The sequence below is a fragment of the Strix aluco genome, chromosome 4 (genome assembly GCF_031877795.1).
Source record: "Strix aluco isolate bStrAlu1 chromosome 4, bStrAlu1.hap1, whole genome shotgun sequence".
Lineage (NCBI taxonomy): Eukaryota > Metazoa > Chordata > Aves > Strigiformes > Strigidae > Strix > Strix aluco.
The window spans coordinates 123,104,461-123,126,922 of record NC_133934.1 but is presented as its reverse complement, the minus strand read 5'-3'; the positions used below and the strand labels follow the sequence as shown (position 1 = coordinate 123,126,922).

General features: G+C 45.1%; 1 protein-coding gene across 1 annotated transcript in view; it reads right to left on the bottom strand.

The window, feature by feature from the left end:
- Nucleotides 1–22,462, bottom strand: part of PRKCH (protein kinase C eta) — a 119,464-nt gene that overhangs the window by 35,819 nt on the left and 61,183 nt on the right. The window contains exon 10 of the mRNA XM_074820931.1: nt 10,465–10,619. Within this exon, the coding sequence (XP_074677032.1) occupies nt 10,465–10,619 (155 nt within the window). The remainder of the gene's footprint in view (nt 1–10,464; nt 10,620–22,462) is intronic.

The window sequence follows — 22,462 nt, the reverse complement described above, 5'->3', positions numbered from 1 at the left end:
TAGGAGCTTCCCTGGAGAAGAGGTGGAGAATTTCAGCATGAGTCTGGCTGTAAGAAAATGAAGAGAAAGTAGGGAAGGCTCTCAGTCAGTCAAACAGTGACTTCAATTAACCTGTCCTAGACATGACAGAACATGGAGATATCTGATACTCCATGCCACATTTAAGTTATGCAGAGGTAACAGCTAGGCCTCCAGAAATGGTCATTTGACATCCCCTCCCTTTCACACATCCTCAGTCCAATGTCAGCTTACTGGATCATGGCAACAGTTGGAATTTGCTGTCTTGCTTCCTGGCCAGTGGGGGTCCAGAGATGCCACCAGCTGATGCTGGGATGCAGCACCCAACAGCTCTGGCAGGAACTTCTCCTGACTGCTCTGTGGCTTGGGGAAAGCTGTCAGTCCTGAAGGTCCCCAAAGGCAGCTGTGGCTGGAGATGACGAAGTGCAGTAAATAGGGCAGACTGCAAGACAGTTTTCCATTAATTTTATCCATAAATACCTGTCTGTCCCCCTGGGGCTATCCCTGTCAAGGTAGTCACCAATTTGAGCATCAGTGAGCAGAATAGTCAAAAGAGCATAGGGGAATGTGCAACACAAAGACTCTCCACTCATGAATCAGACTTCAGCGCACTTGAGCTGCAGACGTCTTGTGGCTTTAGAGGTTTGAAAGTCTATTTCACTTTGCTCTGATTCCTTTCCAAAACATCATGATTTCCAACAAGAAGCACAGGTTAGTATTGTCTTTCTGAAAGCAGACAGAAAAGTATGTTTCAAGTGGCTCAGTCACAGATAAAAGCTATCCATTTAACAGATACAGTGCAATAAAGGCTTATTTGTGCATTTTCTCTTTGTGTGGGGGTAGGGGGGGAAAAAAAAATTTAAAAAAAAAAAAAAATCGAGAGTTCAGGTATGAGTTACACTAGTCCCATCTCAAACCTATCGCCAGCAGATTGGCTGCCATCAATCAGCCATCACAACACTGCAATTAACTCTGCGATTCAATGCGTGAGTTGGACCAGCTGAAGCTTTGCTGGCTTGCTGCATCTCAAGACGCGCAAAGGAGATGGAGAGCTGTAACTCTCCTGCGGGGGTTGGCCCTGGCCCCAAAGAGACCCCAGCGGGAACACCACTGACAGGGCCGGCTCTTGCTCCATGCTCCGGGCAGTGTCACACTCTGACCTTCACGGTGGGTGGGCTGTCTCTTTGGGAGCTTGGCCAGCTGGCATGAGTCAGAGCAGCTCCTTGGCTTTCTCATTTATCAAGGCTGGGCAGAGAAGCAAGAAGCAGGAGCCAGCTGCCAAGATCTTTGCTCCCTTCTGTGCTCAACAGTGGCTGAAGGTAGAAATTCTGGCTGTAAAGCTGCTCTTTGGGCACCAGGTTTCAAACTAGTGACATGAGAAGTACTGAAATGGGAAGCTCCAGCTGGGAAGAATAGTTATAAAAGAAGAGGGAAAATTTAAGAAAAGGTGCATGCAATGGCAAAGGCTACATTAAGTTGCAAGATTGTGTCAAAATCCCCAAAACATAGATAAGCATACAATTCCTCAACTTATGGTCAAGAGATACTGACAAACAGAAATACAAAGGACACTGATTCAGCTTTTAGGCACAAGTCAAAAAGGACATGGGACCTTGCTACATTCTCATACTCAGGTAAATGTCAAAAGGAACGTAACCAGATCTAGAGAAGGGAGGAGAAAACCCAAAGCTTGCATGCTAAATGTCACACACGCACACTTTAACATGGGTGCCACAGAGCCTGCACACTGCAGCCTCGCTACAACAGCACATGCAGGCTTATTTGAAAGCCCATAAAGAGTTTGAAGGGATCACTTCCTACCACCCCTTCTACCACACAGGTTTGCACATGGAAAAATTTCCTCCTGCTACCTTGCACAGCTAACCCTGCTCTTCCCAATTTCCCGCCCGGCACCCCATCCCCTCCTCCAGCCCCCTTGCTTTTCCAACACAATAAACAGAAGCCATGACCCACTTTGGCAAGGCACCATGACACTGCTGCCTTCCCCAAAACGGCGTAGATCAGAAATGGTTCAGATGCAAACATTCACATCCTTATTGTATGGACTTTGCCATGGCAGTATGCCTGGATCAGGGATTTAGCTAGTAAATAACTTCTCCTAGCTGGAAGGAATTTTCCTGATCCAGAAGCACTTCTCTACTATGCTGCCGAGAGATTTGTGAAAGTGGCACTAGATGTTAATAATAAATCGTGCTTGTGAAACTTTAATTGATTTGGAAGAAGTCAGCTCAGAGCATGGAGGATCTCTGTGGCTTTGAATATATCACACCTTGTACACCGTTGAGACTTGAAGGCTTGCTCCCGTTTCCATTGTTGTCAGCTGGAATACCGCCACCTGCTTTAGTGGAATAATAATCGGGTAATACAATTCCAAGACTAAATTGTGCCTTTAGGCACAGCCTCATAAAAGGGGAGGTTCTTGATCCTATTAACAGCAAAGGTGTTATGACTCAGAGGCCAAATGATGAGTAATGCTTTCCCCTTGCTCCATGGGAATAGGCTTCGCAATCTGCATCCTGGCCCACACCAGCACCTAACTACAAGCCCCAGCACCAGCTCCACTGCCTCGCAGAGGGCAGAAGCAAAGCTGTGCCCGCTGTCCTGCCCAGCGTACCACTGGCAGGAGATGGAATTTTCTCCTACAGAAATTCTGAATTATAAACCACAACTATTACTGCAGTGTTGTAATGTAACAGTTGAAATTTTCTACTGTGTTATTATTTCTAGTTTATATCTGTATCATTACAGGCAGCTGATGACTCTGAACTAGAATCTAAAGACAAGGCACTACAATGGTGCACCACTGATATTAAAAGCTGCTGAGTGACTTTACAGAATTCCACTGTTTGCATAAAACCAGAGTACCTACATGCTCACTGGTAGAAAAACTAAAATCTAAACATTGGGATTATTGACCAAGGAAGCATCAGGCACTGATCTTGCTACAGGTAAAAGAATAAGTCAAATTCTCCCTGTACAGCTACGGCAGTTGCTGCAGGCCAAGTGTGTCAACAATACTGATTTTCTCATTGTCTCCCTTACATATATAGTAGCTTCACCCACTGCAGCATGTCATGTTGAAAGAAATCTTCCATTTCAGCAAGTCAAAGGGAGCAGATGCAACAGTATTTTGTTGGCATAATCTTTGTTTTAAAAAATTGTACAAAACATTTATTAAGGTTGACAGAGACCTTTTCCTCAGCTATATATATCAGCCTCCCTAATGCTAACTCAGGGGTCATATTCTCTGACATTAATATTGAAAGCTTCCTCAATTCGAGATGAGTGCAAAGATCAATAAAATGACTGGATTAATGCTGGGCAATTCTGAAGATCTCAGAGCAAAAGTTTTGAAAATTGTGTCCTTAAAATCATAGGCCTGAATGCCCTTGATCTCAGGGAACATGTTAAAAGTCAGATGAGCGGTTCTGGCTAAAAAGGTAGCAATAATATTTAGGGGTAGTTTTTAAAAATAAATTTTACATAACATCTTAAAATTTATTTCAATTTTTATTTTTTCTCGTTCTCATGACCTTCATACCTTTAAAAAAGAATGAAGAGGGCAGGAAAGGCAGAAAAATGGCCTTTTTGTAGAGAAGTTTCTTAGTTTCAGAAGTTCTAACCTAAATATTCCCAGGTGCTCTGGGACTTAAAGATTGTGTCTAATTCTGGGCTCCTTTCTTTAAGAACTTGTCTATAATCATTACACATAGCTATCTCTGAAATTGCATCTGCATGCTTTTTAATTGTGAAATACCTTCATAAGGATGTATTAGTCAAGAAAAGAATGACAGAACCCAAGTCACATCTAATCACTTATCCCCTCCACAGATGAGCAGTATTACTTATTTTTATTGCACCAGTACCAGAATTCCCAACTAACACTGAGCTCTCATTTCAAACATTCGGTAAATGAGAGTCTGTGTCTGTAAGAGTGTAGCACACAAGTTATTACATGCAAATGTTAACAACTACACCAAAGAAGAGTGAAAGTACAAGAGACCTGCATTTAGGTAAAGGTTATCCAGCCTTGGGGCAGGTGGATGAACTAGACAAACTTGAGGCCCCTTCAAGCTCTGGGTTTTAATGATTCATACAAACTCATTATGTGCAGGGTTTGCAGGTTTCAAATCAATCCTTTTATATAACCATAAAGGAAAAGTAGACACTAGCAGAGCCAATAACTTCTGTAGGCTATTCAGTAGTCCTTAGTCATGTGGAAAGTTGCATTAAAGTTCACAGACTATATACAGTGGAGTCAATGGGGCACAGAGATCCGATATGTGGATCTCAAAACAGGACTGCTCTTCGTAAGCATAACTGTAAATCAGGACTAAACTGTCCTCCACAGTGACTGATTAAACATGACATGGAAACGTGAGAGGCTGGGTTTTTTTCTCTGCACTTTCCATTTGATCAAGTGCAGAGAAACAACACTTTAAACAGTGCATGCCAGAGGCTGTAAAAGAGCCCGGCCTGCAAACATGCAACAACCACATTTGAGTGGAAAACAATGTGGAAGATGCACTTCTAGAAGCACAAACCAGTCTACATGAGCTGTTGAGTGTCAGATAAGATATCCACAGACATTACTACACCCCTGACCCTTAGAGACATTCCTTTGTATTTTCCAGAGCTGAATGAAGCATTTCCAGAGACTCCAGCATGAAAACTTCTCTTCTGCACTAAGCAGTTGTTGTAGGGATGGGGCTGTTGGCATGCTATTCTGTGCCAATTTGCAGCTTTTAGCTGATTTGCTTCACTCATTCACCGTAAAATCGGCTTATATTTCATTCTTTCCGCTGTTCTCATAACACAGCACATCCTTCATTTTGTTCTGCTTACATATATCTACTCTTGTCTTCAGGGCCCCAATCCAGGAAAGCACCAGGTCTAGGAGGTCTCGAGGTGATAGGGACCAGATCCCACAGCTGAGGTTATGGTACTCCACAGAGCAGAGGCGCACACCCGTTTTGGCACTGGCCAAGCTGTTTCCCACCCTTTCCTCTCGTATGCAAACCTGCCTCTGCTCACATGTTGTCAAATCAGGGGCAAGAGGGAGGCATCAAATACAGCAAAGACTACCTACAGGTGCATCTACTGTAGCACATTCAAGCAAAAAAGTTTTCAGAAAAGCTTAAAACCATCTCATTAAAAAAAATACTTATCTTTATTTGCTAAGAAAACAAAGCTATGCATAGCACCTAAACAAACCAATGGTAATCCCTGGATAGCCCCCTAGCCAGTCAGTTTGCCTTGCAGGGCACTATCAGTCACAGATCCAGTTCAACTGCTAATCTGCCTCCCTGGGGAAAGCCCCTTGACCTCAGGGGAAACAAGATCTGGCTCCAGATGTGAAAAAGGGCATGAGATAAGAATAAACAAATTCACCAGTTGCCAAAAAATCCTAAAAAAAAAAAATCAACAGAGAGAGAACATGAGGGATCCCATGTCTACAATGTCTTGACCCATGGAAAAAGCAAACAGCACGCTAATAAGAGTTGCTCTGTTAACAGTGGCTGTATGTAATTAGGAAAGGCATTCAGCTTCTGTTTTCATCATGTAATTTTTAATTGATTTTGCTGAAAGAAACTTTAGTGTTGTTTCAGTTTAATAAGAGCCTTTCCAGCAAAACTGGTCTCTGTAAAAGACTTATGTAAACCTTCCTAAAAGTGTCACAGGCTTATTGTTTGAATTGGCAGGGAATTAACCTGCTGCAAAAATTCATTCCCTATAAAAGCCAACAGTCATAAGACACACAGCTGCAGACCTGATGGGTCTCCTACACTAAGGAAAGGTGATGATTTCACAGACCTGGTCACAGAGGAGACGGTGCTTTTCCCTGTCATAAGAAGTACCACACACATGAAGGTGATGCTTTCAGGTAACACACAGAAAAGTAAACACTTCAGGTTAATGAGCCTATCCTATTTTCCCCAAGAGCTAGTGTTCAGACCCAAGGCAAGACCTTGTTCTCATCTGGATAACTGTATAATTATCTTTTGCCTTCCAAAGGGACCACACATCCTATTAAACACAATCAAGTCACAGGACCTACTTAATGGTGGCTGGTGCCACATCAGAGCATGGGGACTCTGTGCACACCATCCTACATTCAGAGGCATAACGGAGCACAAGCAGACCCGGACCATCTCTAGAAGGGCCAGTTGCATTAAAATTATCAATACAGACATAAAGACAGCAGAATAAGCAAACTAGAACAAGCCCTCAGGGCAAAACCAAGGTTCTTCAGTCAGCCAACCACCAGTCCTTCTCCCAAGCTCTCTAGCCCAGCCTTTTAGCTCCCCTGGCACTTGATCAGCTACATTACCTACACGCTACGCTACCTATGCCCTTAACGATGTATCTGTCATGGTGCTGTGCCAAGCGGTGAGCTGGGGCACGCGGGTATCTCTACTACCCAACTCCATGTAAGCCATTCTTACAGTAATGCTACATGGAAGGAAAAGTCCTGCTTTCAAAATAAACCCTTATAATCATTTACTAGCTCTTTGCTTTTTAGAAGACTGAGTGGACTAGCTCACTTGCATTGAGTAAGCCACTATGCAATCTAATACTGCTCAGATGTGCACACTGTTTTGTTTTGTTTCCAGCCTGTCCAGAAGCCAAAATATGCTTCCCCTACCCTGGGAATTGCTGAACTGGAAAGTGAAAGTCGGGAAGAGCTGCCTCAAGAAAAATAGCACATACAGTCTTTAGATAAAAATCACAAACCAACCTCCCTACCTGCACCAGGACCCAGCATACTATTTTCCTTTAGAGGTAAGCTTAAAGAAAGCAGCAGTGCAAGAACAGTGCCCTGTGAGCAAAGATTTTATCTACAATAGCCTTGATTACCACCTAACCTTTTCCTGGCAACATCCAGCATAAGCTGATCCCAAATATGTCCTTGTCCTACTCCTCTGGGGTTAGGGGTGCACAACATACTATGATTTGACGTGTTGAAAAGCTTGCTTTCATGGGCTGGATGCATTCTAGTCCTACCCTCTGTATGATGGGATAAGGAACCACACTGTGCTTGTTGACATTTTTTCAGGAAGCAACTATAAATAGGCGCTGCTGAGTTGACAGATAGATCTCAGCTTAGGGCAAGACAGAGATGTTTCCTTGATAAGGCCAGAAAGCCATCTCTCATTTGCAGTGTTGTAAATGAAAAAAAAAAAAAAATTCTGTAAAACTGAAAGCTCTCTTTTAAAAAACCCCAAATACACAGACATACATTTATGGGACTTTTATTCTGGCCAGTGCTTAGTAACAAAAAGCAGAGTTTCCTCGAAGTGTGAAGCAAACTTACTGAAAATTTCAGTTGCATCATGAAAACCATCCTATGAGAGCATCAATCCAGCAGTAAGCCTGGTTTTAATGTTAAAAAGTCACATAACCTAAACACACCATCTGCCTCGGGAACCCCATTCTCACAGACTCACAGTAGCAATTGCAGAAATACTGCAGTATGGTTATTTCAAATTGCGTATGTGTGGCCAGAAAAGGAATCAACAAACACCTGATTTTAGCTGTTACCAGCATTGTCACTCCATGCCAAAGCGACACGATTCAGCTACTTCTCGACAAACTTTCAGTGCCAGCTCTCAAGACTCTCTGGCATTTCAAAGCTGAGAAGACCCAGCTTTTGGCAGCACTTGTGGCAAAAGCAACTTGACTTACCGGGAGAACACTCATTGTGTTGGTAAATGCAGACTCTCTCCTGAAGTGCTTAATCTTGAAGGGGGCAAGGAAAGATACAGTATTATTATGTTTAAGATTAGCCCAGAAGAAAACAGGATATTCTAGGCCAGCATTGACACTGGGAATCCAGAAAGAATAGGTACATTGAACAGCTTGGGGCAAAACACTTTCTGGTCAGGTTTTTCCTGGTGTCTCTTCCCCAATGCTCCCAGCTTCCTAAGCAAGCACTCACATTCTGATCATGAAACCTCCGAACTCTCTTACACAAGTGCAGTGATTCCCTTCTGAGTATCTCCTTCCATCCTGCAGACTCCCTCCTGGAGCCCAGTGTTCGTGACCTGACAGAAGCAACCTCAGCTCAGTACAGCCGTAGCCAGCAGCCCTCTCCCCTTACAACTTCCAGAACACAGTCACTCCAACTAATTTTAAAAAACGAAGTCATCCCCCCACAAATCTGCCACATGCAGCTGAAGCTACCTGACTCCACGGCTCAAACAGTTTTCCAGCAAGTTCAAAGACCATGCAGTTGTTCAAGGAGCTTTTCAATTACTCCTCCAGTTTCTATCATGAATTACGGCAGCACTTGAAGAGTGCCAAAACCCAGAGGGATCGATTACTCCTGCTCTGTGACAAGCAGCAGGCTGGGGGGACGGAACAAGCTGTAAGCACAGTGGCATTACATTATGCACAGACACAGTTTTGCTGCTGAATGATTGACAATAACTACTGGATGTCACTATTTTAAGGATAATGTCATTTGCGTAATTATCTGGCAGGGTCTCTCTTCAGCGGCTGGCATTATTCACAAGGGAAGAATCAGACTGAAATCCAGCTGTAGAGTAAGTAGATTTGTTATTCTATGCAGACAATCACTGTGCTTTAGAAGCTCAATACATATGGTATACATCACTACCGATTTTCATACTCTCAGGATCCAGAGAATATTAAAATGAAACTCCTCTATTTCGCCGTACCACATATATCATATGATTTCATACTTAAAAATAATTTAATAGTCTCTGTCCTCACCTGACCATCTGTTTCTTACTGGAGCTCAAGCTAGGAAGAGGAAGAGGAGTTGCTTTTACTTGATTTATCCTATCATCTCAACGTCAGACAGGAAAGTGTCCCCTGCACAGGCCCCAGCCCTTTGGCCACTTTAGCCTTCAGCTGTTCTGGATTTAGCGTGTTCAAACCTGGGTTTATCTGATACTGGAGGATGCACTACTAAACACAGAACTACATCACCTGGGTTAAACTATGCAAAGCCCCAAACCAAACGACATTTGGCCCAACCCACAGTCTGAAATGGTACTAACAAAGCCTGACTGGGATCAGAACTGGTCCCATCCTGAACCCAGTTGTGGGTCCCGGCTGTACAACTGTAACCAAGCAGCTAAAAGAGAGAGTTGACATTATTTTTTGCAGTGCTGGCATGCTGCAAGCAGGACTGAGCAGGGCTACAGCTGACCATACCCACATATGCATGCTTTGCTGCTGGAACCCAAGCACAGTATTCCAAAGAAAACAACTGACTGTTCCTCCTTTCCAGTGCTTTGGGCAAGAGGATGCCAGAAGTGTCCTGCAAAGCATGTCAGAAAGAAACCTTTCTGTATAACCAGACTGTCTCAGTGATGACATCTCCCTGCTCTAGCTGTCCTGTTCTACTCCAGAAGAGGTCTTGCTCTGTCCCTGGCGTATATGGGACGATACTGGTCAAATGGTCATCTTGGCCAGGGAGGCCTCTGCAAAGCAGACTGGCTGTCTGGCCTATGCCTTGATGATTGAGCTGACAGGGGAGCACTTTGGCAGTGCAGAAGGGAAAAAATATAACCAAACTGCCCCCCTGAGTACAGAATAATGACAAATAAAAAGAGAGCTGCGTATGGGAAATAGCTTCCTGAGAACAGCCTTTAGACCTGGGAGTGGAGGCTGACGCAGGGAGGCAATGATGCTCCAATCCTGTCACAAATGAAAAGATGCCAGCCATGGACAGGAAGGAAAAACTCCTGCTGTAGGATCATGGCAGGAAAGAAAAGACTTTTCATGGCTGTGTGGCACTGGATAGGTATGTCAAATAGATAGGGTTTAAACACAGGTCCATACCTAATAGAGAAATAAAGAGGCTTGGGTGTAACCAGCACATCTTAGCCTTTAAATAACAAGGCACACAGTGGCAAAAGCAACAGCTCCTTGCATTTACCTCCCAGAAAACCTAGGAAGGTTTCACTTAATGCCCCTCCCTGTGTCATCAGTTTGACACATGCTCTCCAGCAGCAGGTCAGGCCCAAAGCAGCACGGCAGAGGCTTCTGTCGGTCAGCAGCTGATGCCCAGCAGCCACACAGGCACCTGAGGTGCAGACAAGGGGCAGTTCTGGGGCCGATATAAACCAGCTACATAAATTGACACCAACACAAAATCTATCCCCTGCTCCTCAGAAGGAAAACCTGGTTTTCTATGTGCTTGCACACACATCATAGGAAAAGCTTCTCTATAGTCAATACTGCAGCCAGCAACTTCATTCCTCCCTGGAAGCTGCTGCTGCACCTTGGACAATGTGCAGGGGGAAAATGGAGGTACTGTTAATCCCAGCTGACAACTTGTTCCTAGTGGGCACCAATTATTTATCCAAGCAGAAAACTCAAGCTATCATCTCAGCCGTGGGGTTCAGACAAAGAGAATGAATGAATGAATGAATGAATGAATGCAGAGCTCACCGATAAATGATGCCTCTTTCATGGAGAAACATAAGGGCTGAAATAATTTCTGCAGCATAGAACCGGGCCCGATCTTCATCGAAGCGACGCGACTTCTGAATATGGAACATCAAGTCCCCGCCATTTACGAACTCCATCACAAAGAACAGGCGATCCTTCACACACGCAAACACAACAGATATGAACAGCATTAATCACATCCTCTGTCAGGCTTAGAAAATTCTAAGTAAAACTATTATCTCCCAAACAAAAACAGATTAAGCACCCATGAGACATTGGGGTGGGAAAAAAAAAAATTTCCTGACTTTTTCAGGAAAGATTAAGTCAATATCAGGAAGATCTGTTAGTAACTCCTTGCCCTGTACTCTCCCCAAAAATTTCGCCCCCAAGTAATGAAATGAATTAGGATTAGGCATATCAGTAGGTGTGTGCTCATCACTAACTGTCTCCGGGAGGGTTTCCCAATCTGTCCTTAGCCTGAATCAGCAGAAAATGATACCCCTGAGCGAGCACAAGAGAAATCTGTAAAAAGTCACTTGCTCCATACTAAACACTGCAGCTCTCTAGGGAAAGATGCTCCGTAATATAATGTGCATAACCAGACTGTTCACACACTGCAGCTTCACCATGACAGCACGACGTCTCAAGGGTATCCCAACACTGTTCCTGGGGAATCTGCATTGTTTTCCAGAATGGGATTTGCTGCCATACACTTGCACGGCAGCTGCCTTCTGGGCCCTCAGATTTCACCTTTCCTCTGATTAACGTTCAGAGACCTCTGGGTGATGAAGGAACTGATAAGGATAAAGTATAAACCGAAGTTTCTGCGGGGCAGAAAAGCAACCTGTTCAGTAAAGTTCACCTCATTAACCACAGCTGCTGGTCTCTGAGGTTTCTTTCTTGGCTTTGTTCTGGTTTTTGCAAAAGTCTACAGATAGGGAGGCACTTGCTTAAGCTGCATGCTCAACAGTCTGGGTATGAGTTTAATGCACGCAAAAGGAGTGCTCACTTAACTGTGAGAGGAAGGACACACAGTGATTTGACACAAAACTAAACCCCAGAATTGTTGCAGTCTGGTTCAGAAATTTCCCCTAGTAATTGTTTCAGGACATTCAGTATTGATTGTTTCAGTTTTACTCTGAATATCAGGAACAGCAGACTAGAAAAAAAAGAGGCATACAATTCAGTTGAGACCAGTCAGCCTTTTAATGCTACTATTGCACTTCCTTCCCCACAAGCCCCTTCCCAAGTCTTGATGTTAGTCATCTACAAGCTAGTTTTAAACCCTCTCTAAGTTTAAGAGGATAAGCATTGTTATGCTCTGCTTTCTGGCAACCAGCCAGCTTGAAATGACTACTGGTATTAACATCTTGAGATGCACACAGCAGAAGAAAAGCAACCACAAATCCTTTCATTCCGCTCTGGACATCAGCAGGAAAGCAAATGGCTTGTGACACATGAGGACAGCTTGCCTCTTGTCATCATCCTGGGGTCTGCTCAACAGCTCCTTCTGGGCTCCTTCCAGAAGCTAAGATAGATGTATTCCCAGCAATCTCACAATAACACTGCATGTAGCAACAAAGCCACGTTTTACGTGCTATCTCCAGTCCACATAAACAACAATACTTCACTGTTTCACTCTGCCTTTATTACAGGGCAGCTGAAAAACACCCAAGCTGGCTTGTCTATGGCAGCAGTATAAGCCAGAGCAGCACAAACTCTGCAAATCCACCAGCAACCTTGGCTCTTCAGCCCACATCAGATCTCTAACACCACATCTTTGCTGCAGTTGGTTAAATATGCTTTGCCTACCTGTTCAGCAACCCTTCCTCCAGCTGCAGCGCACATATCGCCTCTGCCTTGCCAGCCAGGCCAGCTTTTACATCTCCTTGTTATTCTTTCCTGCCTCCTTCCTCACTGATCTCTCCACATGTCACATGCTTATCTAGCCCAGCTTGTCCAGGCATCTCTTCAAGCTCATACTTAAAAAAGAAATCCCTCTTGCCAGATCTCCAACAGGAAGTAATTTAATTTACCAGCCACCTCATGATGGATTGTGTGTGTGTGTGTGTGTATTTATGTAAGTAATATATATGCTTGTATAAACATGCATACAGTTAGGTGAACATGCATATATTTTCTACTCTTTCCTTAAAGGTGAGCTTCAGGGAAACAAAGTTAACTCTTCCTAACTTAAAACATATATGTCCTGCTTCTCCAGTGCTGCCAAAACTCCATGGCCCATCTCAGATTTCTGGATGTACTTGTCCGCACTATGATGCTTAAAGGAAGACACTACTTCTTTCTCAAATGTTCAGGTGAGCACAGAAACAGCAAGCTCTAAAATTCACATTACTGCTGACAGGGAATTAGCAGCTTTTTGTAACAAACAGCTCTTGCTTCAGACTAACTGCAAACCTGAGCAAGTATCATTGCATGTGTTACATGATGTTCGCAAGTGTAACAGCTAACGCCTCACCTCCACCCATGGTCTCATTTCAGGCTTATTTAATTACTGAAACTCTTCCATTTAGGCCTAACAGAACTTTGGACTACCCAATATTTATTTTTTTAAAAAAGAGGTCCAGCAAATTATCTGCCTGGTTTCCTAACACTTAGAAATCCCATGGGGTTACTGAAGAAAAGAGCAGGATGGGTATTACAACTTGTTTGGAATACAGCATTTGTGTATTGGCCTGCTACTACCTGGCAACAATTATTAGAAAGATCAGCACTAATGACCACCCTCTGGGGACCAGGATCTGAAAGCCAAGGAAGGTCTTCCATTTTTACTCTTAAGCAAGGCCATCAGCTCGCCAAACTGCAAAGGATCAACCACTCTCCCAGGAATCATTGAGCAGTGAAATAAACAGTGGTATTTTATGAAAAAAAGGAATTTGCAGCAGGCAGAGTAAGAGTGAAGAGATAGCTTAAAAAGGGGCCAGGAAAAAGAAGTCTTAAAACAGCAGATAGTTCAGATACTTGCAAATTTGGCGTGACTTAGAGTTATGTGCCTCCTTTCTTGGGGACTAACAGCAGGAATTAGGAGTTGAAAGCTGGAGTGTTTTTTCACAGAGCTTAATGCTGAAATCCTCACATTTCTATTTTTCTATCTTGCACTGCTCAGAAGTCTTCCCTGATCTGTTATCTCTGTTTGACGTCGACAAAAGTAAGAAAGAGCATTTGAGTCAACAGGAAATACTGACGCAAAAGTCTTTGCAGCAGCAGCAGCCACATGAGGAAATCACATTGCACCATTTCTGGACTGGGATCAAGATGAATAAAGCCGCAGAGCAATTGTTACTGTAAATTAAATAAAAACTTGGAGGAAACAAATAAAGTCTTCGGGATCAGGTAAGATCGTTTCAAGGCTGGCCTACATCTAGAGATTAGACCTGCCAATTTCACTGCAAGAGAACTGTTTGGGGTTTTTCTATTTGTTTAAATTTCAGTTTGCCGTCTGTATTTGTTCACCTACTAGCAGGGCAGGAGCTGTTGGAAGAACGTACTATGTCCTAAGGACAGTGTTTGATAGCAATTACATATACCCCCTTTATTTATTTGTTGTCCTAGTGAGGTGTTGATGAAGCCTGAAGAGAGTCCCTGATTGCAAAAGCCACTGGGTGGGACTATCCACATACTGGTTACTGCTGCTTGCAAACACAAGCACCCACTGAAATCTAAGTAAAACTTCACTTTAGCCCTTTGTCCTCACCAGCTCTACTAAAGAGCTATTTTGAACCCTCATACCTTTCCTCTTCATCATCACAGGCTGAAAACAAACAATAATCCAGATTTTATTAAAAGAGCATCCTTTCCCTCCCCATGCCCCCAGAAGGCCAGTGTGATAGCTAACTTCCATCCCCTTCTAGTTAAGAGTCATAGGTGATGTCCACGTACAACTCACACAAGACCAAAGACCTCTGAAGACAGCCAGGGTGAGAGCCTTATCTCTGATCACAGGCTTTTGTGCTAAGTAAATGGGACTGGGCAGCACCATCGCCCTGGTTCAGGCAGCATGGAGGGAGGAGATGGGGAAAGACAAGCATTTCCTACGTGCAGACATGGAAGAAGATAATAGCAAAGCTGCCTCCCTCATCTGCCGCCCTACAAGAACTGCTGTGCCAAGGGCAGCGTGGAGGTCAGAGCGGACTTCTCTCAAGAGAGTCATCAGTGAAGGCTCAGGAGACACACTGGACAACACCAGTGGGGCCTCTCCAGCCTCCAGAACCACCAGGGATAGGCTCGGACAAACTCTGCACACACCCGTCACAGCAGAGGTCTCCCAGACACTGCTTCTGCCCACACTGATTCCTCTGCAGGACAAGGGGCTGAGCTGCCCCACCAAGAACACTTCCCAGCAGTAATTTCACTCAAGCCTCCTCTTTAGCTGACAGCTGCCATATAAGGCAGCATCTGGAGGATATGGAGACCTGGCTAAATGCTGTTTAGAGCAATGGTCTAATTTCCCCCCATCCTCCTCCCCTCAAAAAATTAAAAAAAAAAAAAAAAAAAAATCAGCCCGGCTTGGGAATTCTGCTAAATTTGAATTTCATCTTTTTGGAAATAACTCATGCACACAACTCCTTGGAAAATCAGCTTTGGGCTCAATCTGAGTTCACTGAAGCCAAAGAGTTTCCCCAAGAAAACGGTCATTTTTCACTGTTTTGGCAGTTTATGCTTTGCAGAGCAGAAGGCAGACTTTCAAAATTATCTCCATACAGAGACAGCTGTGTCAGTGCTTCCCAGAGAAAGTTTATTGTTTCCAAAAAGAGAAGCAGGGCTTAGGAAGCTTGCAAGCAAATTATTACAAGATAATTACAAGAGCTGGCAGTCTCCCTCCATGCTCCCAATGTTCCTGTTCTCCCTTCGTGGTCCACAACCCCCACACAAAGCAATCTGCCTCAGGTCTTGCTGGGAGCACGCAAATAAACTGTGCTGTCTCAGTACGGGCTTCAGAAAGCCACATGTTCAACTCCCCAAGCAGCGCGAGTGGCCATCCGTATCTGGGTCAAGTCATGCCAAAGCACAGGACCCGGAGGAAGAGTAATAAACAGGTTTGTTTCTCAATATTTATCTTCATAGGAGTAACACAACCATGAAGCGTTTTCAGACGCTGCCCTGTGCCAAAATGCCTCCCCTCCATACCCAGCCCCTTGACAAGGCAGTGCTGCATCCTCACGAGCTGCCTGCTGCTCCCAGCTAAGAGGTTTACAGGAGGGCAGGCTGCTCAGGGGGGTTACATGTGGCAGCATTTCAAACCCAGAGAAGAACACAGGTGTCATAAGAAAGGGCTCACCAAGAGGGAATCGACAAAACAACCTTTGCACACACACACACACGTGTGCACAAGAGCTGAAGCAGATGTAATTAGCTCAGCCCCAAATTTCCAGACACCGTTGAAGCCACGCTCACCTGACTGCGATGGAGCAAGACACTGACTTATGCTACGTGAAGATTTGGTCCTCTGATTTCAAATCAGAATAACTACATCAAGCAGAGGAGAAGAAACACCTCCGCGCCACGATTGCTCAGCTGGAATTACATGGATGTGTTAGAGACGCTTCTTAAACATGGCCGCAGCGCTCTCTGCCACGGCACCTGCCACCGCTCCGCTCGCCGCCACGGCCCGACTCCCAGACGAACAAGGCGGCAGCAGAAAGGCGGCAGGTTTTACAGCCATCTGCTAGCTGACTTTTGGTGCTCTGTTAGCCGTTCTACCTCTCTGCTTCAGTGACTGCAGAAGTAGGTGCCAGCCTCAGGAACCACTTCTGCCTAGGAGAAATCAAGCCGTGGCGAGGGACCGTGCCGCAGATGGCACTTACAGCCCTGGGGCTATCAAGATGGGAGATCACTGTGCATGGCGCCACATCTGAAAGGCTGAGAAAGGGAAGGTTTCTTTCTTCCACTGGTTTTGGGGTGGTTTTTAGGCAGAAGTGAGTGCAGTGAATATTCAGCAAACTCAGAAAGGGGGTAAAGGCATATGAGCCATCTTCTCCAGGCTGGGCAGCTGGTGAGCACACTTCTGAGAAGGACAAGTCACTTCCCCACACCAGGCTCATTTTTAGCTCCTTTAACAGAGCCACCAGCGTCATTGTCACAACTATGGGAACGGGGCAGTTACCACCAGTTATCACTGACAAGCGCGCTCTCCTATCTGGCGCTGCTGATAGCGGGCACAACGCAGGCTTTCCTACGCCGCGGCAGTGAGGCACGTAAACATCGCCTAGAGAACAACAAATTGGCTCTTGCCATTTGCATAAATAAACTCTGCAGGGTCCCTCGGGGTAAAGCCTGCCTCCCGCACGCATGTGTGCACAGCACAGTATTAACGCTGAGCTCATTCCAGAAGAGCTGAACAACGACAACCACAACCCAGGGCAAGCTGATGGGAGTTGCGGGTTCCCACCTGTCCCAGAAAAAAAAATAATCACAAATCTAACTACACCCTCCAAATTTCTGCCCCTGTTTTCTTAACCATGTGGCTGAAATTTCAAGCTCACCGGCTGGACAGTTCTTGTAACACACAAATTCAATCGTTTCTCTGGAACAATGCATCCTTTGGGATATGCGAGTAAACCATACATGCATCCTTCCATCTCATCCCCTCCCCTCAAGACAGTCTAATTCACAGCAGGATTACATGATTAGCTCATCTTATGACCAGAAACTTTTCCTCAACTTACATGTAAAAGGCTGATTTTTATCACTCTTTCATTTGTAACTGTTTCATTGGAAACAAAACAAAAACCGCAACTGGTGGGGGGGAGGAGAAAAAAAAAAAAAAAAAAAAAAAAAAAAATCAATCTCAGGTACTAGGTCAACCAATTAAATCATGTACAAAAAATGTCTGTGTAATCCAAATTAAAAAAAAAAAAGCCAGTTTGGCCACCATTAAAACAAAATATCAAAAAAATACAGAACAAATTAAAAGAAGAAATAAAATTAAATTTTCCCCTCCAGACCTTTTAAAATTGCATAGAAAAATACATAAACACTCCTTCCCACTTGAAAGATAAAAACCAAAGGGTTGGATGAACTTAGAGGGGAATAAATTGAGGAATAAGGAACTAGAATGTATCAAGCTATAGACATCACCTGTTAATCAAAGATTTATAGGACATCTGCACCCCTCAGCTGGCTGCTGGTATCATGGTATCTCCGAAGAGAGTAGCTCTGAAAAGATCATGCTCTTTTTACAGCCTTCAGTTCAGAAAAAAGCTACTGGAATTGCTGTTTCCTGTTTGGAGTGACCAACCTGAGGCAGCTCTAGCCTGTTTTTAAAAATACTGAACTCTGAAATATGTGCTGGCCTCAGACTGTGCTGGGGAAGGCTAGAGACCTCTACAAGCTCCGCCAAAGGTCTTCAGGAAAATCAAAAGTGCCAAAACACCCAAAGGCTGATTGGAAACAGCTTGCTATGAGGGTTTTGTGGATCCATCCTCTCACCTTAAACATCACCTGGAAAGCAATACAGATGCAAAGAGACTGAAACCTGAAGCACCCCTGGGTCATACCTCAGGTGGTTACCTCTTCCCTGAGCTACACTGCCTTTCTGGCCCCCCCCAATACTGACTGGCACCTGCTTGCTCAGGCTGTTTGTGACTTGGTTCCACTTTGACCCCTTTTTACGTCACAATTTCCCCTATTTGAAGTCCAAAGAAAAATAGTTTCACATACTGTGGCTAACCATAAGCAACAGCATCTTCTTCAGCTACCCGTGCACTAAACTTGATAATTTTGCTTAACAGTTACGATCTCTCTCATAAGCCACTGCAGATGGAGACAGGCATTTTCTCAGCTTCATAAAAATGCAAGTATCTAAAGTCCCTCAACAACCAGGGGTGGGAAAGTTATGCTCAGGGGCTACAAGAAGATGATGGCAGCTAACCCTTTGGTTCGTGTTTTCACTTCAGCTCATATCACCTCAATGTGCAGCCTAAGTGTGGGCACCCAGTGTTTACAGATAAAATCAGAAATGTCAGTCTGATCTTGTTTCATCTTCTGCAAGTGAAACCACTCTGGCTACAAAAAAACCCTGACCCCGTATGTTCCTGCAATGAAGAGACCACCACAAGGTATGCACGTCAGAGAAAAGCCGAGCCTTTCAGACTGGGCTTTGGAGGCCTCACACATCTGGTTTACCGGCAACTTGTGCCAGCAAAGATGTCATGGGGTTTTGGTGGATGTGAACAGTGCAAAACCACAGAAAAACAAGGTTTTGACCAGTCTGCCTTTATTTGGTGTTATACAGGACAGGAGTCAGAGAAAGGCAGAAAATGACTGCCCCTCCCTTGGTTGCAAAGCCAACGTGATGGGCACCGTGACACACACCTGCAGAAGCCGCACCGGAGAGGGAAGGTGAGGAAAGGAAATTCCCCTGTACCTCCCTGTCCAACAGCCCCCCAAAAACCCTAACTCACTGCCTCAGGGCCCCAGGTAAAGCACAACTCAAGGTCCTTCAAGCCTGACTTTGGAAGGACTCTGCAGCAAGCCCCCAGGAGGGCACCTGTGTTTATGTCCAGAAGGCATGCTAGACTGTACCAAGCTCTTTGGAAAATGCCAGGCCTAGAAACAGGATGTCCCCATCAACATGTTTGCTTGATTTTGACTGGCAGCAACAAAACTGAAGTGTGCACCGATCTTCCAGCACGGTGGCTTGGGGCTAGCAAGTCTCAACACTCAAGAACAGGGGAAGGAGTCTCAGTGCTTGCAGAAAAGCATCCGAGAATTGCACTCGTCTGTCGGGTGTAAGCACGTATGGAGTTATGCCTCCCCGACATGCCAGAGAGGGAGGGCTGGGGGTTTAGAGCCTGGGAGATGATCAAAGCTGTCCTCTCTGCTCTCAAAGGGCTCCCTCTCAGCGTCTTTCAAAGAGAACATCAAAGAGGCTTCACTGCTTCCTTACCACCCACCAGCAGTCTCCAAGGCCTGTGTCAGGATGCTTGTTCATCTAAGCAGAGCCCCGGGAAAGCTGCCACTGCCTTTCCAGCCTTCCTCACCTCCACCATGCCAGGCTCTGCCCCAGGGCTGCCCTGTGCTCTACCCATTTGGTGACAGTGGAGTGGTTGATGGACAACCAGGCTGATGCTGGAGATCCCCTGGGGGGACCCTGACTGAGGGACTTCCCTGGACATACAAGGGCACCTAGACCTCTCCTTTGGCATCTGGGGACCAATGGGTGGGTAAGCAGCCAGCCAGCTGCCACTGCTCAGTCCCACCACTTTGGCTGGTGGGCCCTCACTTGAAACTTATGTCTTCATCAAAGGCTCCAGGTTAGCTCTAACACTTCTACAGGCTCATCTCTCTAACCACCTGGGTGATCCATGATAGAGTGCCCATGCTGACCCTGGGAGAATTGCTTGAGTGCCCCAAGAGCCAGCAGAGACGTGGAGAAGCCTCCCCCTTCCACGTCAAGAGCATGACATCAGCCTGAAGCTTGTAAAGGGAGCGGAAAGCTGCGTGCCGGACAGCAGGTTGTCCTTGTAAAACGGGACCAGTTCAATGATTATGCTGCCCTGGAGTCCCTGGGCCAGTCCCTAATGGCTTCAATAGCACCTCTGCTAGCTATTATCTTGGAAGGACGCTTGTTATAGAAAATCACGCCCCCTCTGCCAAGTTCTCGTGTCTCACTATTTTTGGAACAACATGGTTAGGCTCTGTGCCTCAGCAACTGTCAGCAGAGCCACACGGAAAGCAAATCCATATAACGATCAGGTTAGCAGGGACAGTGCTGGAAACAGCATTGCCTGGGGGACAATCCCCTGGAAGCACCCTGCAGTCATGAGAAAAGGATAAGGGCAATAAACATAAAACCCAGAAGCTATTTGACACTATTTGCATGGGAAGATGATCTCCCCCAGCCCTTTTCATTCTCATGCATACGAGTGGAGACAAAAGGATTTAAAAGCAAACCACCTGTGCAGGAAGGATGGTTCCTAAACTCCAAAGAAGACAGGACCTACTTACTGCAAACTCATTTTAATTAAAACATTCCAGGATCCACATTCCCCAGGATTAAATTACTGATTTAGCTATTTATACATATAGCCCCTTTCACCCATTCTAGGACAGTATTGTTGAGGTGTTGGATCACACCAGTGTCAGGTAAATGGAAACAAGCATTTTTTGGTGCTTGTGACCCCTAATGCAGGATCCACGATTACCCGTAGGTCAGCTCCAGCACCTGTCAGCAACTCACAGATTACTGGAGCGGGAGCATAATCCTCTCTGACACTAAAGGATGAGTCTCAGGCCCTAGAAAAAGCAGAGGTAAATGGCTTAGGCAAAGCGTAAAGTTCCCAAGGCAAGGCTTTCAATTTAAAACAAACAAAAAAAAAATTAAAGAAAGATGTGGTGAGCAAGGAAGACCTCACACAGATGCAGCTGGAACGGGACTTAAACTGCACACACACACCCCCCACCCCCCGCAAGGGAGCAGCAGGACTCCTTCCTTGCCTTTCACAGGAAAGGAATCTGGAGGTGCAAGTCTAAAACTGCCCAGCCCAGCGCCGGGCACGCAGAGGGCCATGGTCCATCCTCTGCCAGCCTGCTGTGCAGCTAATATTTCCTCTTTAGGCTCTGAAAACTGTGACCCATACCAGGCAGAGACAACCCTTGCAGCTCCTACCACCTAGTGGCTGCAGTATTTCTCTGCGACAGAGCAAGGAGGCTGTTTGGAGGTCAGGCAGCCTCAGCCCACCCTGGGCAAATAAAGCAGCCCTTGCTAGCGGGTATCACTTATGCTGCAGGTGAGATTAAATTAGGACCACACTGAGCACAGAGGCAGCACAAGAGAACCGAAAACCTTTATGAAAACCATCAGCAACCAATGTAAGTACAGAAAAACCTCAGCTAGCTCTAAAACAAAAGTAGCAGCAATATAGATGAACTCAGGTAACGCACTGCTGTTTCTGTACTTGTGCCAGCTCAGCTAACATTAGCTAATGCACTACAGAACATCGCACCATGCAGCACAGACGTGCCCCAGGCTGTTTAAGTTACCCCCAGGCTGCTTAAGGCAGGGGAAGAGTTTGCTGGTTTGGGTGGAATATTATACAAGAGTCAGAATTCAAATGGTTCTAGATCCAGCCAAACCCTCAAACCCTTTGAGCACTCTGTCCTCAAATTGTTGCAGCATTTCAGGTACTTCCAAGGTCCTTCCTCTCCAGTTTTCACAATTTCCTCTTAAACTGGAGCGGGGCCCATAACTGGACACCTCTATTCTAGGTGCAGCCTCACCAGTGCCAAGCAGAGGGGATAATGACTTCCCATGAGCTCCTGAAGCAGCCCAGTACATAATTTAACTTACATGCAATGAGACGGTACTGGTGGCACCTACCATAAGCCCCAGGTACCTCCCAGCTGGGCTACTACCCTGACAGTTAGTCCCAGCCTGTCTTGATGCATCTTATGGGATCAGGCTCTGACTTTGCTTTGACAAATGGTAAGAAGCCTCAAAATGACTAGTTCTTGAAAAATTCCTAAAGGCAGGCCCAGTAGGACATTATTTATCCAAGATCTCCACAGCAGACTGGAATCATGCTTTGTTTTTTATAACATAAACCACATTTTCAGAGTGTGGGCTGCGTAATACATAAAATGTGGTTTCCATGTAACTGTGAAACTAGGTATTGTTTGGTGTAACCTTGCCCCCAACTCCAAACATAAGTAACATTTTAAAATATGGCTGCAGGCCGACATTTTGAGTAAGTGGTTACTCATTTTATATATATATTCTTTTCTGTCAAGTTTGTGTTAATGGAGGGGATAACCCAATGCCATGTAAAGAATGAGACTCTAAGTACTGTATCAGCCTGGTTAAGCCCTCCTGGAAGGGCTCTGTCCAATGAATACCCTGCTGTTGCAATCATTCCTCTACTATAGCAAAGGGATTTAATTATGCTTTTATAAGCAATTTAAATCTGGTTATTCTGGATTGAAGTGGGTGTCACTGAGTGCAGAACATGGGCAAAAGACATGATGAACCACATTAGGC